The 16316-nt window shown below is 47.4% G+C and overlaps 1 protein-coding gene across 3 annotated transcripts in view; it reads left to right on the top strand.

The window, feature by feature from the left end:
- Positions 1–16316, top strand: part of LOC125943075 (O-acyltransferase like protein-like) — a 383274-nt gene that overhangs the window by 306434 nt on the left and 60524 nt on the right. Inside the window, exon 3 of one of the 3 annotated variants that reach the window (XM_049661430.1) lies at positions 1424–1629. The exons of the other annotated variants lie outside the window; for them this stretch is intronic. Within the exon in view, the coding sequence (XP_049517387.1) occupies positions 1424–1629 (206 nt within the window). The remainder of the gene's footprint in view (positions 1–1423; positions 1630–16316) is intronic. 3 annotated transcript variants of the gene reach the window in all.

Raw genomic sequence — 16316 nt, 5'->3', positions numbered from 1 at the left:
AGACCCCGAACCTCCACCACTTTGGAAGCGGGTTTATTATCGTTGGACGTCAGGTGGAAGGGTTGCACGACGGGCACAAAGACATTCTCGGCCGGCGTCAACAGCTCGCTTTCTGTGCTCGCACCTCTAGCCAAGGCAGTGTCTCACTGCTGCGTGCGTTGCTTAATCCCCACTACAATATATTCGTACCCTTCCATGCAAATGTTCGTATATACGAAGTGAACGAGACGCGAGTTTTCGGCAGATCTTGTTCTTGCGCGTGACGACGATGACATACATCACATTAGACGTCGACAGCGCAGGCTCCTAAAGTGCTTTCCACTAAAGAAAAAAGAATGACGAGTGCATTTCGTCGCGTGATGTACAATGATCTAGGTCAAATTCGTCACACAATTGTCTAGGTCAAATTAGTCGAAATGTTTTGAGAAAGTTTAGGGAAGGAATATTATGAAAGTAATTTAATATATATCGGAATTATTCTTACTTTATATCCAAAGTGAATAGCTTACATAATCGCTTTTGAGGTGATGGTGGGACGAATTGAAGGAAGTGTGCAATATAAGGCATTTCAGGAGCATACTACGGAACCCAATCAGGCAGGTAATTTCTCTGGGGCACTATAACCACAATTCTTGTTCTCGGAAAGAGCGAACGTGCAGACATTTCGGAAAGCTAGCTTCCCGTGCAAAATACCCCAATAATCGCAAAAATATTGGTGGAAATATTGGTGTGGCACACGCAAGTGTACCGAGTTTGGCAAATCAAGCTTCATGCAGCTTGGAATATTTTATTTTCCCTGAACATAATATGACGTAGAAAGACCATCCACAACTTCTCCCTTTTTCTTGTGGACTGAACACATTCTCTCAACCCCAATTCAACTCGTTAATTCTGATTTCATGAAACGGATCTGAGCAACTTGTTATAGTTATTTCGAGGCCTAACTGACGTGCATCAATATTCTAGGCATTTTCACCTTAGGTTTGAAGGAAATTATTCTATAAGCAAGCAAATAAAGCTTTACTTATTTGCCAAAAATCCTCAGACAAGCGAGTTTCGAGAAATCAGCAAGGCTCACTGTCAACAACACAAGAGTGAGAGGCATTGCAAGTATTCCAGGCTGCAAATTTTAGGAGTAATAAATAATGTTCTTGCATGCTTATCAATTCGCCCAAATTACCTCTGATTAAAAAAGAACATGTACAATTAGGCGAACAGCTCCTGATTTATGCTTAGAGTCACTAGTATTTCTCAAATGTAATCGAGCATTCTCTAAAGGCAATGTTAAATGAGAAATCTTTACGTAATAACTGAAACCCGGTGGCGCTGACACTTGTGTAATTGTACAAAATATGTACACTGGTTATTTTGATCGTGTGATCTCTTATTTGATAATGTTAAAATAATTGTATCTCAATTTCAGTGTTTGATAGCACTGGTAAGCCGGAGAGTGGTATCCTGTCAGGAGGACGTACTTTTTTGGGCATGTATTCCGAGTGCATCGAAGCGCTGTCGCAAGCTGCCCCATTGGCTGCTGCAGAGGACTACTCACAACCGATGCCCGCGTTCACCAGCACCTACTGCTTAACTTCAGTGCGCCTAGACTCCGAACAGCGCACACAGAAACAGGTGTGTAGTCCGTCCCGCCTTATTGCTTTTCTAGAATTTGTGGAAGATCCTGCTAATTATCGCCGCTGACCGAGCCAAAAGAGCGACGCGTTTCTAGTTTAAATTTTTTCCTTCATCTAAGGCAGCGCATTTATTATTTATGTATTGAATAATACCTTCCTATACCTCATGGCTGCCATATTGAGTGTGGGAAGTGTAGCTGGGCTATGCTGAACGGATACAGGGTGTTTGTGTTTTGGATCACAAAAAAAAACTATTTCTTGGATTTCACGTGCGAAAACCACGCTCTGATTATGAGGTATGCCGTAGTGGGGGACTCCGGTGCAATTTTGACCACCTGAGGTTCTTTAACGCCCACCGAATACACGGTACGTGGGCGTTTTCGCATTTCACGCACATCCAGACGCGCCCATGCAAACGGAATTTGATTCCCATCCCTGGGGCTTAGCGTCGTAACGCAAAGGCCTGTATGCCACCATGGCAGGTTGATCCCCTAATATCATGATTATTTTTGGTTGCTGTCTTCAGTTCATGATTATTTTGTGAAACTACGTTATTGTGTACAGGAAGCGCATTTCAGTTTGGCTGCTAGCAGCGCAAAAACAGAAACAAAACGCCCATACTGTTGCATGGCCATAGGCGTGCAAGATTGAGTGCATAAATAGGGTAGAGACAACCACCAGAAGTGATAACTAAGAATAAGGTCTCGTTAACTAATGTTACAGAGGAACATCGCTGAAACAAACACCACTTACTCTTCGATGATATATAGATATCGATCGAGGCAGGAAAATGTCATTTATGCACTGGAACGACGACGCTTATAGAGTTCGCAATGCTGTCCTATTGAATGCGTTATGTTTGAAGCTTCTACATATTCACAGCGTCGCGTTAAGTGCGACTAGAGCCGATCGGGAATGTTATGTGCGAGTTATTTCAAGGGTCCTGCAAGACCTGCATTAGAGACCGCCTTTATATTCAAATAACAAAACCCTGCACACAAATTGTTACATCTGCGGACGTCAACGCCGCGCCAGTAGTAAAGAGACCGTATAGTACGATGTATAAAGCAGAAGTTCCTTGCTCTAGAATTAAAAGAAAAAGCAAATGGGAGACGGTAGATGTGATAAATAAGAAAGGAAGACGTGAAGGCGCACATGCGCACATGCGGTGTCACGTGTGCCGGAGAACTTAGTGTTGCAGCACAAACACATACTCAGGAAAATGCAGCCACCGAAAATTTCCCCGCCTGTTTCTCCGCACATCTTTCCTATGCGCGGAGACGCTCACCCTCTATCACAGCTGCCAAAAGCAAAGAGCAGTTGTAATTGTGACGAATCGCTAAAATGGCAGCAGTAGGATGCTGCGGTGTCTTACCCTAAGTCGACGATTCGCTCCAGCCGGCCGAGCGAGCTCGCCAGGCAGGAGGAGTTGCTTGCGCCCTGGACCAGGGGTTCCAACCTTGCAGAATCTGAGAATCGTTGTCTTCCGTGGGAGAAATACAGATATTATAAGATTGATAATGTTAGCCATATATCCTTGATAATTGACACGGTGGTCGGGTGCTTTGTACGGACAACACAGACTATATTACAAAGACTCGATAATTTACACACTCTACAAACAGTTGAACAATGATAAGCGTAATAGTCTGAAATGTATCGAATTCATAATACGCCTAAGGACACGTAGACCGTCCTACTCGCCGTTGTGTCGTCGTTACCGTAGCGTTTATCGCCGTGGGCGCAGTCGGGAGTCCAGCACCTTCAAAGGTGGCTTGTACCAGAGCGTGAGGCGGCAGCAGCAGTAGAACTGTGCAGCCATCCGGCAGAACACTGGGCCGCTGCAGTGCAGGTCAATGGCTAGCCAGCCACTGTTATCGCGAGCTGCCAGCACATCGGATTAGCTCGGTGCCTCCTTGGTCCCAGGCCGCGAAAACCGCTGGCCAGCAGACCCCCAGATCGAATGCGGCACCATCAGGCAGCAAGCGCAGAGCGGAACACTGGCCTCACCAGGGCCCCATGGCCGCAGGACACCCGGTCGAAGAAAGCCGCGACTTGAACTGCCGGTCAAAGATCTGCCATCTGAATCGTTACAAGCTCCATTCGCTCTCGAGCCTCACGCAACTCTCGCTATCGTGCCCACGCGTTTCTTCTTCCTGTCATGACGGCCTCACAATTCACATCACTTCCGTTCCTACTTCGTCTCCTCGTGGCCACACAATCCACATCATCACAACTACCCCCGGCTTAAAAAGTTATCTGCAACTATTCTAATTTGGGACAGGTGGAGAGTAGATAGGAGTGTAGGCCCATTTGGATTGTTTAGAGTTCACGTTGGTTCAAATGTTCGTTCTTCCACACAGTACTAGATGCACAAGAAGCTCCACAATAAGTTTAGTATGTGGCTTAAACAGTTCCGTATCTTAAAAAATCAAATCAGAATTCTTTCTAGGGCTGAGAATGTGTAGAATTCTTTCTAAAGTTATTTCTAGAATGCTTTATAGACACCTGAGGAGCAGACGTTGATTCCCGCTCCTCCTGTTTTTTCAACCTATTAATACGCAAGGCCTTCGTCTTTTGACCCAACTCACCTCAAGCTTGTGATTTGCCCGCTCAGGCACCAATCGGGTACTAAATCATGCTGCCCAATGGATGTGTTGCTGCCCTTGTCTCTCAAGACGTGCACCAATTCTCTAAGCACCCATGCTTCGACGACTGGCATGTTGTCAACTAAGAACATGTGTGGATCTACCATGGCGCAAGGCACAGACTTGTGTTTAATATGATTCTTGCAGCCGCTCGCATGCCTTGAATTTCATAGACGCTCTCGGCGCGTTACGACTATAAGGAGCGCTATGTCCTTTCCCACGACAAAGCAAGCAACTCGTCTGTTGTTTCTTCTGTGGTACAAGAGCGAGTTTTTTTCACATCTTTTGCGTCCTTTGTGACTCTTCTAATGCTTCGAGGAAGCGGTCTGTGGAGTCTGAAAGGGATACAAGGGCTTTGCATTCCCTCTCCTTCAGGAAGATGGCGAGCTTGGGTTGACAGCAACATAAGAATTTCTCAGCTAGAACATGATTCCGAAGACTGTCAAACGTTTTAGGAACGTTAGCCCTCTCGATGCAGTTGTTAAAGTAGCTCGAGATCCTTGCGGCTGCTTCCCTACGTCACCAACTTCTGGCCGGGATTTCCGAAACTTATCTTTACATCTCTGGGCTGCGAATCTGAAGGGCTGAACAAGTGATTTCTTCACTTTCTTGTAGTCTGGGAGAGTCCTCAGCAGTCGTACGTCCAATGAAACTGAGTTCCTCGCCAGTTAAGTACTTGCTTTTGCGACATTCCACGTGTTCTTTGGCCAGCCTTGTCCAGTAGTCACGCGCTCAAACCTCTGCAAATATGCATGGAGATCATTGCGTCGCTCGTCGAATAGCGGCAGTAACTTTTGGGGATTGAGGCATGAAGTGTTCGCTGACGTTACGAGTGCTGTTGCCGTCGATGGCTGACCTTGAGCCTCTTCTTGAAGCTTCAGCTTCAGCTGCAGGATTTGTATCTGCCTCTCATGGACTAACCGGTGTCTCTCGTCGGCTAACAGCTGCCTTTCTGATGCTTCTTTTGCTTCTCTCTCATCTGCGCGTTGGTCCATCTGCCTAGTATGTTCTCGCTCAATCCACAAGTTTTCTTCAAGACAAGCCTGCCACGGCAGCCGCACTTCGACGGGGGCGAAATGCGAAAACACTCGTGTGCTTAGATTGAGGTACGTTAAAGAACCCCAGGCGGTCCAAATTTCTTGAGTCCCCCACTACGGCGTGCCGCATATTCAGATCGTAGTTTTGGCACGTAAAACCCCATAATAAAAAAAGACAAGCCTAACTGCGCGGCCACAGCCTGTAACTTATCTAAATCCATGTCGTTCTCTTGTGTCGTGTACACACACCTAAATGCCAGTTTTCGCGTTGGGGATGTTACAGGCGGATCCTGGTAGGCCCACCGGTTTGTGATATGGAATATAATGCGGGCCCAAGATCTCTAAGAACTGACACGGTAGTCAGCTGCTTTTTATGGACAACACAGACTATATTACACAGACGCGATAATTTACACACTCTACAAACAGTTGAACAAGGATAAGTGTAATAGTGATAAGTGTAATAAAAGCGTCAACAAAGTCACTCCCTCACCAGAACAGGAATTCGCCTCCCTGGTGGAGTATTCGGCGACTACGTCCCTCATGACTTCTACAATTAATTCATGGCCATCAGCCCCCAGCGACTTCGGAGAACCTGACCAAGGCGGCGGTCAGACCTGCGACGTGGCAGAGGGTGCTAAGAATCTCTGGGTCCGGACAGGCCGCCACTGGAAACCGAACCTGGCAATGTTCAACATGCGCACCCTATCGAGTGAGGCTAGCTTAGAAGGGCTATTTAAGGAATTATCAGGTATTGCCTGGGATATTATTGACCTTAGTGAGGTTAGGAAAACTGGTGAGGCTTATACAATGTTGACTAACGGTGACGCCCTCTGCTACAGAGGTCTTCCAGATAAGAGAGAATTCGGAGTGGGATTTCTAGTACATAAGGACATAGCGGGCAACATTGATGAATTCTACAGCATTAATGACAGGGTAGCAGTCGTCGTAATAAAGCTGACTAGGAGGTATAAAATGAAGGTAGCACAAGCCTACGCCCCAACCTCCAGTCACGATGGTGAAGAAATAGAACAGTTTTATGAAGATGTTGAATTAACATAGAGAAAGGTGCCATTTCGGTATACTGTAGTAATGAGAGACTTCAAAGCAAAAGTGGGGGAAAAGCCGGCTGGTGAGGAATCAATTTGCAACTACGGCATCGGCTCTAGGAACACTAGAGGAGAGATGTTGGTAGAATTCGCGGAAAAAAATAGGCTCCGAATAATGAATATCTTCTTCAGGAAGCGCAACAACAAGAATCGGACCTGGAAAAGCCCTAATTGAGAAACAATGCATGAAATAGATTTCATACTTTCCGCCGATCCCAGCATAGTGCAGGATGTAGACATTTTATGTAAAGTGCAGCGACGATAGGTTAGTGAGGTCTCAGATTTCTCTCAATTTGAAGAGAGAAAAAATATGATTAGTCATGAAGGAACAGGCCAACCTAGACGCAGTAAAGGCAAAAGTAGAACAATTCAATCTGGTGCTCGCAAACAAATATGCAGCTTTAGAACAGGAAGATGAAGACAGCATAGAGAAAATGAATGACACCGTAACTAGGCTGATCTCAGAAGCCGCAATTGAAGTGGGAGGTAAGGCACCAAGGCAACCAGTAGGTAACTCTCTCAAGTAACAAAGGACCTCATAAAGAAACGACAAAACATGAAAGTGTCAAACTCGAGAGATGAGATAGAATTCGCTCAACTGTCGAAACTGATCGAGAAGAAGAAAATAAGGGATATCCAAAATTATAACGTGGAGAAGATTGAGGAAGCAGTACAATATGCAAGTAGCATGAAATCAGTGAGAAGCTTGGCATAGGACAAGGCAAAATGTATGGACCGAAAGATAAGCAGGGTACTATCATCAGCAATTTCGATGACATAGTAAAAGCGCCGGAAGCCTTCTCTACTGACTTGTACAGCACCCAGAGCACCCAAACTACTTTCATTCGAAGTAATGTACCGGATACAGAGGCTCCTTCTATAACTAGCGATGAAGTTAGAAGGGCCTTGAAAGACATGACCAGGGGAAAAGCTGCTGGAGAAGATATAATAACGGTAGATTTAATTAAAGATGGAGGACATATCTTGCTTGAAAAGCTTGCGGCCCTTTATACGCAATGCCTCACAACTTCAAGTGAACCAGAGAGCAGGAAGAACGCCAACATTATACTAATTCATAAAAGGTGAGACTTAAAAGAATTGAATAATTATAGACCCATTAGCTCCCTTTCAGTATTGCATAAAATATTCACCAAGATAATTTCCAATAGAATCAGGGCAACACTTCACTTCAGTCAACTAAGAGAACAGGCTGGCTTCAGAAAGGGATATTCTACGACGGATCATATCCATGTAATAAATCAGGTAATGCTGACATGTGCGGAGTACAATCAACCAAAAGTATTTGATTCAGTAGAGATAGCAGCAGTCATAGAGGCAATGCGTAATCAAGGAGCACAGGATACATGCGTGAATATCTTGGCAAATATGTACAAGGATGGCACAACAACTTTGGTTCTCCACAAGAAAAGTACAAAAATACCTATCAAGAAAGGGGTCAGGCAAGGAGACACAATCTCTCCAATGCTATTCACTGCATGCGTAGAACAATTATGCACGTTCTGAGACTGGGAAGGGTTAGGAGTGAGAATCAACGGCGAATATTTCAGCTACCTTCGGTTTGCAGATGACATTGTCCTATTCAGCAACAATGGTGACTAATTACAGTAAATGATTGAGGACCCTAACCGAGAAAGTGTAAGAGTGGGGTTGAAGATTAATATGCAGAAGACGAAGATAATGTTCAATAGCCTGGGAAAGGAACAAGAATTCAGGATGGCCAGTCAGCCTCTAGAGTCTGTAAAGGAGTACGTTTATCAAGGTCAATAACTCACACGGGACCCTCATCATGAGAAATAAATTTAAGGAAGAATAAAATTGGGTAGGAGTGCATACGGCAGGCATTGCCAAATCCTCACTGGGAGCTTACCACTGTTGTTGAAAGGAAAAGTGTACAATCATTGCATTCTACCGGTTTTAACATATGGAGCAGAAACTTGTAGGTTAACAAAGAAGCTCGATTTGGAGTCGACATTTAATTTTAATGCGTGTAGGTTAATTCTTTTTTTTCTTTCATATCTCTATGTGAAAAGGAGTAACCGGCGCGAATTAAAGGCGTCAACACCTTCTAAATAAGATATAATAAAAATGGAAGCTCGAGAACAATTTAAACCGCACGTAGGGCGATGGAACGAAAAATGTTAGGCCTAACATTAAGACACAGGACGAAAGCGGTGTGGATCAGAGAACAGACGGGGATAACCGATATTGTAGCTGACATGAAGCGGAAGAAATGGAGCTGGGGAGGCCATGTAATGCGTAGGATGTATAACCGGTAGACCATTAGAGTTACAGAATGGATACCAAGAGAAGGGAAGCGAAGTCGAGGATGGCAGAAAACCACGTGGGGTGATGAAGTTGAAAGTGATGAAGTGATCAACTTGCAGGCGCAAGTTGGAATCAGCAAGCGCAAGATAGGGGTAATTAGAGAGCACAGGGAGAGGTCTTCGTCCTGAAGTGGACGTAAATATAGGCTGATGACGATGATGAAGTGCATTAGCTGGAATGTCTCAAATTCCTAACGTGCCTAAGCACACATCGACTATAGCCTACTCGCTGATGGGTCGTCGTAATTGCCGTGGCGGTTGTCGTCATGGGCGCTCCGCGAGGCAGTCAAGAGTCCATTACCTCCCGAGGTGGCTTGTACCAGACCGTGACAGTTCAGCTGCTGTATAATTTCGATGACTGCAGGTCCGCGTAACAGCAGGCCGCTGCAGTGCAGTTAAGTGGCCTGTCAGCCACTGTTGCCGCGAGCAGAACTGATAACTTGTTCAGCAGGCGGGTGCCTCCCTGGTCCCCGGCCGCGAACAGCGCTGGCCACCAGGCCCTCAAATAAAATACGGCATCAGCCCGCTACGACAGCAGGCCGCCGGTCGCCGGGTGAGCAAAACGCGGAGAACTGACATCGTCCGAACTGACATTGTCCTGGCTGCAGAATAGCCGGTCGAAGAAAGCCGCGACTCGAACTGCCGGTCAACGAGCTGCCGTCCGAATTGTTCCACCCTCCATTTGCTCTCGAACCGCGTGCCGGTGTCACTCTCGTGGCTTAGAAGCGTAAATTGCTGGGCTAGTTGATTCATGTTTTAAGGCACGAAAAGTATAAAGCAGCAAAAGCGGTGTTTATTAGTAAGCGGTTGCGTCAATAAATCAGTTGTAAATCCGGCGACTGTCTGTGTGTATGCCTGCTTGTGGTCCTGCGTCTTAGTTTTCTCTGTATTTTTTTCGCTTTAACATCGCTCTCGTGGCCACGCGTTTCCTTTCCCTCGCGTCCCGGCCAAGCAATATACATCACAACAGGTTTTTCAATCAGTCCTTTTGGGTAGAAGGAACAGCACACTGATAGCTACCAGGCGTCTCACAAAGCTGACGTGATGAGCACCCTCGCCAGTGACATCGTAGGCGTCGCACCTCGATGGTGCACGAGATGAGACCACCGAAAATTTTTTGCTCAATCAGCGCCCAGAAAAATGTGACATACCGTGGCTGGAGGTTCACGTTCAACTTCTTTACCATGAGTTTTACCAAAGACACATTTGCGAGGTCTGTTAAAAAAGTTCCGACCTTTCTCGTACTGTCCGTCGGGCTCAGAGCAGTGCGCGGACACATCGCTCATACCAAATGGGGAAGGCAGAGTGCTGCCCTGGCTCTGCAACCGAGGTGGTGGTGGGTAAACTTTATTGATTCACGAGAGAATCATGTGAGGGGGGGGGGAGAGAGAAAAGGACGCAGGACGACGATGGGCCCTCAGCCCGCTCTAGATGGCCGGGCACATTTGTTCTTCGGCGATCTCTCTGGCCCCGCCTACTGTTCGAAGCTGTAGCTCCGGTTGCGAGCTGCGCAGAGCAGCCTCCCATCGCTCCTGGTGTTCTGACAAGCTTGGGCTTGCTCGGGCACTTTAGAAAGATGTGGTCAAAGTCTGTTCTGGTGCTAGGACACAAGTGGCAGTGAGGAGAGGTTTCACCGATGTGATTGAGCGTCGCGTTGATGCTTCGTCGACTTCACTTCGTCTTTTTTGCAGTTATGCACGGTCCGCGTCTCCGAAGACCTTCCAAGCCTAAAGCCCCTTGATCTTGAAACTAGCGACACTCTCCTCCACGCGCGCGCTTTCCTCCTCAGTTCTCCTCGGATATCTCCCTCCCCGGGCCTGCGCGGTGCGCACGGCACGCTGAACCCTCCAGTGGATCGCTGCAGCCGCATTATAATCAATGCGCGCTTGATTATTCGGCCCTTTGACGCGTTATATATGAAAATTTATCCCTTATGAAACTGTCGTGACGAAAGTACGTTTCCGATAGAACGGCGTGACAAATTTTTTGAAGACGATTCGATAAAAAAATAGCGGAAGCGCTCTGAAAAAATTAGTACCAAGCAGTGGCTGAGCGGTTTGCCTATCCGTCGCCACTTGGGCTGTTCGTAACGCGGAGGTGTATTGAGCGCATTAAATGTAAGCAGCATAGAATATACACGAGAATTTGTTTCATAATCGTGGCTCTTAAAAAGCTCAAAGAAAGTAAACAAGAAGACATGTGATAGTTTATTTAAAGCGAATTCGCGTGGGCCTAAAGCATTTGTCACTGTGCAAAATACGTGCTGTGTTTGCGAAATAAGCAACATAGAACTTAACGCACGCGCCTGTATCATTGAGCGGTTGTTAATTGGCTTTACTTTCGCTTAATCAACTCACGTTCATAAGCCTATACGCAGGAAAGAGGATAATTGTTTGGTTTAATTCAACTAAATAATTCTTATTCGCGCTGTTTCGCACGATGAAAATCGCTACCAGTGTTTCATAACTGACGCCACTGAACTACAGAATGATCTAGGCGGCGCCGAAGGTTGCGGACCGGACCGGTAGGTGATTCGACAAAAAGTGCCACGTTAACTACGAAGTATTGCATATCGGCGCTCGCTCACACGCACACACATACACACACACACGCGCGCGCGCATGCGCACACACACACGAACACGCACACACACATACATGCATACACGCGTGCACACACACAATTACAGAATGGCAGTAAACAGCTAATAACTCATAAATTACATACACTTGGAAACTACCGCACGCGCGAAAACACACAAAAAAGAACTTTGTGACGGCGTGAAGAGTTAACAAAACGTTCAGCGACTCACTTAAAAAAAAAGAAAAACGAAATGCACAGCTATAGGTGCTGTGTATTGAACTGAACGAAAAGTCTGGCTATGCAAAGGGCATTAAAATCTGAATGCAACTTCCCCGACCAATACAAGGAAAGCTGAAACAATCACCGCGCAAAGAACGATGTGCTTAGAAGGGGTTAAATCCTGTCTCCCGATGGTATGGAGCCATGCTTCGGGCGCACGACGTTCCGTTCTTCCCGGGCGATAGAAAATAATGCTAGCCCTTTCTCTTATCTGCTGCTGCGTTGAAACGCGCAGCAGCAAGGCATTTCTACGGAGAATGAAGCCCAGATTCCCACGGAAACATGGGAATACTTAGGAAACGCTCGTTCAGAGCGGCCGGGCTACCACCGCTTGGAAGCCGCATGGCGGGTGGGAGGAACTTAAAGCTCGTTAAAAAAAGTTTCGCGCCGTTTTAGTGACGTCGGGGCTCACCTGACAGAGTCGTATCACGCGCCGCAGCCATTCAGCGTGGCAGATGCGCTGGCTCCGCGAAAGAGGGGGAGAAAAAGAGGAGGTTAACAGCGCCGGCGAGAATGTCGCAGCGCAGATGAGAGTGTCGCTACTTTCCAACATCAAAGGGTTTTATTCAAAACTCCGCGCACGAGCCACGCATGCGCCGTCGAGCGGGACAGTGCGACAACAGCGTCTGGGCCGACGGCGTTCTTGCGCCTCGAGCGCCCGTAGAATTGATATCATAGACAAAAAAAAAAGTTGTCGCAGTTTCACCTGAAAGGCGAAGCATCAATTGCGATAGCAAATTTGTAGAGAGCTATACGGAGTAATGATATTAGCTTTATCAGCTGTATAAACTTGGACATGCAGCAGCATCGGCAACACGCAGAACTGTTGTCGACGCCTTCCGCGTTTTGCCCGCGTTCGCTCAAAATGCGTGCGGCGTTGGTGACTGTTGCCGGAGCCTCTGATATAAGTAGGCACTGCGTGCCGCAGCTAAACGTCGCCTCCCTTCCCTCCCCCTCCCCCACGGCCTCTCGCTCGTCGGAAGAAGGCGCGTTTACTCTACATACATGGTGATTGTGAAGGAGAACAGAGACGCCTACTTCTGCTGCCCTTAAGCGAGCACGGCGCAGAACGCGCGTTTGTTCTCCGCCGTGCGTTCACTCCCCGTGAAAGACGCGCCCCTCGCGCCCTTTCACTCGCACATACAGCGTTCGGCGCGCGGCGACGATTTCTTCTCCAAATGACGTCATACGGAACCTCACGGCGACGGCGACGGCAGAAATCTGCTTTTGAGTGTCCATATAATTGCTATCGCAATAAAACAATTTAACAAGAGTGGTCTTGCGCGTCTATATGGCAGCGCATCTAAATAGCGTTTAAGAAAAAAAAAAAAAAAAGAAGCCCGCATGCCCGCCGTAAACAAAGCGGAGGAGTTTATGTGCATCCGTGTTCAGCGTCTGCCTACCTCTCACTTTATTGCGGCAGATTTTATTTAGTCTTCACTACGAAAGTGCTGATGTGCTTTGAATGCTGTAGCAGATGGCACCTATTTTTTTAAAGCGAAGCTTGTCTTTGCGTAGCTCCCGGGGTTTAGTGGCCTAGCTGTACTTTAGTGTACTTTATTGGCCTAGCTGAATGGGCGCACCAATCACAGTGGAGCACGCGCGCAGCGCACGCCGCTAGGTACCTTCCATCTGGTGGTGATAATGAAACAATGAGCGCTATGGGGATACTATACGTACGAGGTGCTCCGTGGTATGTGGAAAGATGGAATGGTTTCAGGGCTTACATTTGGTAATGCGGTTCTTTGAAGTCAGGGGTACAATCAGGACTCGATGGCAACCAAAGATCAGTGGGCGAGGCATTGGACGCTCACGGTAAGACTACTAATCAAGCTGTGCAGGGTGATACTGGCTGGACAAGTTTTGAAGTAAGGGAGGCTCAGAGCTAAACTGATTTTGAAGAACGATTCAGGAATATAAAAGAAAGTAGTAGAAGGCGACCGGTCAGAGAGGCTGAGACATTGTCATGAGTGGCGATATTGGAAAGAAACCTCCTATGACTAACTACCTCAAAGGATAAAAAAAACGAAATCAGGAAAAAAACAATTTATGATAGCTCAAAGGGAAGCTCCTTACTTTTCGAAGCGAGATCAGGATGCCGTAGAACGCGTAGTTATTTATAAGCGAGGCACACCAAGGACGAAGACGCATGGGCTTGCGCCGGTAACGCTTGCGAAACAATGGCACATGTTTTATTGGAAAATGAATATATCTAGATGTAGTTTTGAAGACTCAGGAACGTGGACAAAAATAAATGGGCGTCTGAAGTGCACAATTATATGTACTTAAAAAGCGTGGACACGGCGTGCAGGACCAGCTCAAGATAGTTGGCAGCAAAGTGTGGGGTACTTGCAAGTGTAAATAGGCAACATGGAGTAATCAGAAGAAAGTGAGAAAAAAAATACAGGTAATTGGACACAAAGAATGCAAACAAATAATCACCATGATGATCTACAGGAATTAGAAAAAAGAAAATATAAGTGATAATCTGTGGAATAACACGAAAGGAAGTGCCTCTCTATTTGAGGCCCGAGCAGGTTACCTAAGGATAAAAAACATACCGGAGCAAATATTCGCGATTATACGAGGAATGTGTATGCTGCAGCAAAAATCCGGTGACCACTCCGCAGATTCTAATGGAATGCGAAGGGATTCGAAATGGCAAGGAGAGATCTCTGCAAGATTGCTAGAAGGAAAAGCATTGATAGCGTACCTGATAACTACATGATTCGCCGTTCTCTTCCCTGGCTCTTCTCTCCAGCTGCTGGATGTTCGGTGGTTTCATGCATGTGTCTGGGCACATGATATTTGGACTGAGTGCGACAAATAATTGCATCATGCTTAAGTTTCCGGAAGTGGAGCGCAAAAGACATCGCTGCTTTCTGACCTGATCACAAAACTCGATTTAAGAAAAAGTGACTCAAAGCATGTTTCCCGCAGAACTAAAACATACCGGAGCAAATTCAAGAGGCAAGGCGCAGAGAGTGGCGCTCTCCGAGCGCTGTCAGTGCAAATGAAGTGTTGTCGTCACGATATGACGACATCGTCAATAGGGCGATTCCAGAAGTGACACCTTGCGCTCTCACGTGTTCCGGTGCGCGCGCGGTTGAAGCGAGCGAACGAGCAGGCTGCAGAAAGTACGCACATGCGCAGTACGCGCTTTCGAACTACGGCGCGCATCCCTCAGAAGCCGCAGCCATGCAGTTTAGTCGCCGCTCCCGTGGTCTCTAATATTTTGCACTCGACTGTACGTCCATCGGAGCGTACGCAAGTACTAGCCGAAATCACCGCACCGACTGGCAGTGGGCCAGTGCCGTCAGCGCCTTCACAGAGGGATGGGCAGCATGGGAACGCTGGCATGATGAGCGGCAGCGGAGCCATCTGTGGACGAAGACGATGGCGAACGAGCGAGCAGTGGCACGAGCGCGTCTTTGTGCCCACGCGACTTTTTGTACTACTCGAATAGACGCGGTGTTTTTTCAAGGCCATCGCGCAACAAGCCACTTTAGCCCTTCGCCTTAATAGAACCACGAAGCTTGCATTCGCGGCTGGCGGGTAAAGAGGAAGCAAACGCTTTTACAGCGTAAGCAGTTATGAGCTCATTCCAATAGCCGTTTCTGGTCACGATGATGCCGCTGCCGCCCTATCGCGGGAAATGCGAGAAAAAGTACCCACTCTCCGCCGGGATCGAGCCCAGGCCCGCTGCGTGGGAGTCGGATATTTTACCACTGAGCCACCCAAGCGCTTGCTATCAGGCAGAATAAATATTCCGTTTATACGCGCCCTGCGCCTGCGCGCCTAGGCAGGCGCAGACGACCCGAGCCTCTGACAGTATGGTGGCGCCATCTAGTTAACGTGCCTGCAACCGCCGCGTGCGACGAGATGCGATTCAGACGCGATGCGATACAGACGAGGCGCGCAATAAACGCTATCCCGATGTTATATGTGCGCCACGTGTTCTGGTTACCTCTTCGGTACACGTTATGGCGTCTCTTCGCAAGGTACGAACCGCTGCTCAAGAAGCGAATTGTAGAGCTACGTGCGCGGCTACAACCAGGCATCATCGGGCTCAGCAGACTGCTGTGCAGAGAGCAAAGCCGCAGCTCGTCATCGTAGGGCGGACAGTTCAGATCGTTCTAGTCAAAATCGAGGCGAAGACACTTTGCCGCAAAGACCTTGTTGTGCGTGGCGCCGAAACTGGAGCTACTCTTGCGCCGCTCAACCAGCTTACACTGTGACTGTGCTGCGTGTGCCGCGAAGGCCTGTACATTTTTAGGATATATGGATTAGAATTGCGCTACGTACGTATGCGCATTTCTGCATCTGAAACTAGGATGCGTTCAAGGCGCCCGTGGCACTCGCTTATAGTCAGCAACTCTGCTAAACAAAAGGCTCGGTATAATTTGTGTGCGGCCGCGCTTGTGTGTGTGCGTGCATGTGTGTGTGCGTGTGTGCGATCGCGCGCGTGTGTGTGTACACCTGTACTCATGTTTTGAATCTTTTTGCACTCGCACGAAGCTTCGCGGTATATAGATTCCAACACGTTAGATCTGATGCAGTCTGTCCTACTTATTTATACTTCGCGGGCTTTCTTGAGAGCCCGCAACAAAGAACCGTGTTAAAGATCCCGTAATAGAAACATACTGGTGGAGTGTTTCTGAGCAGGCTGTACAACATTGCAAGT

This window comes from Dermacentor silvarum, chromosome 2, assembly GCF_013339745.2.
Source record: "Dermacentor silvarum isolate Dsil-2018 chromosome 2, BIME_Dsil_1.4, whole genome shotgun sequence".
In the NCBI taxonomy this organism is placed as follows: domain Eukaryota; kingdom Metazoa; phylum Arthropoda; class Arachnida; order Ixodida; family Ixodidae; genus Dermacentor; species Dermacentor silvarum.
This window is presented reverse-complemented; position numbering and strand designations above follow the sequence as displayed.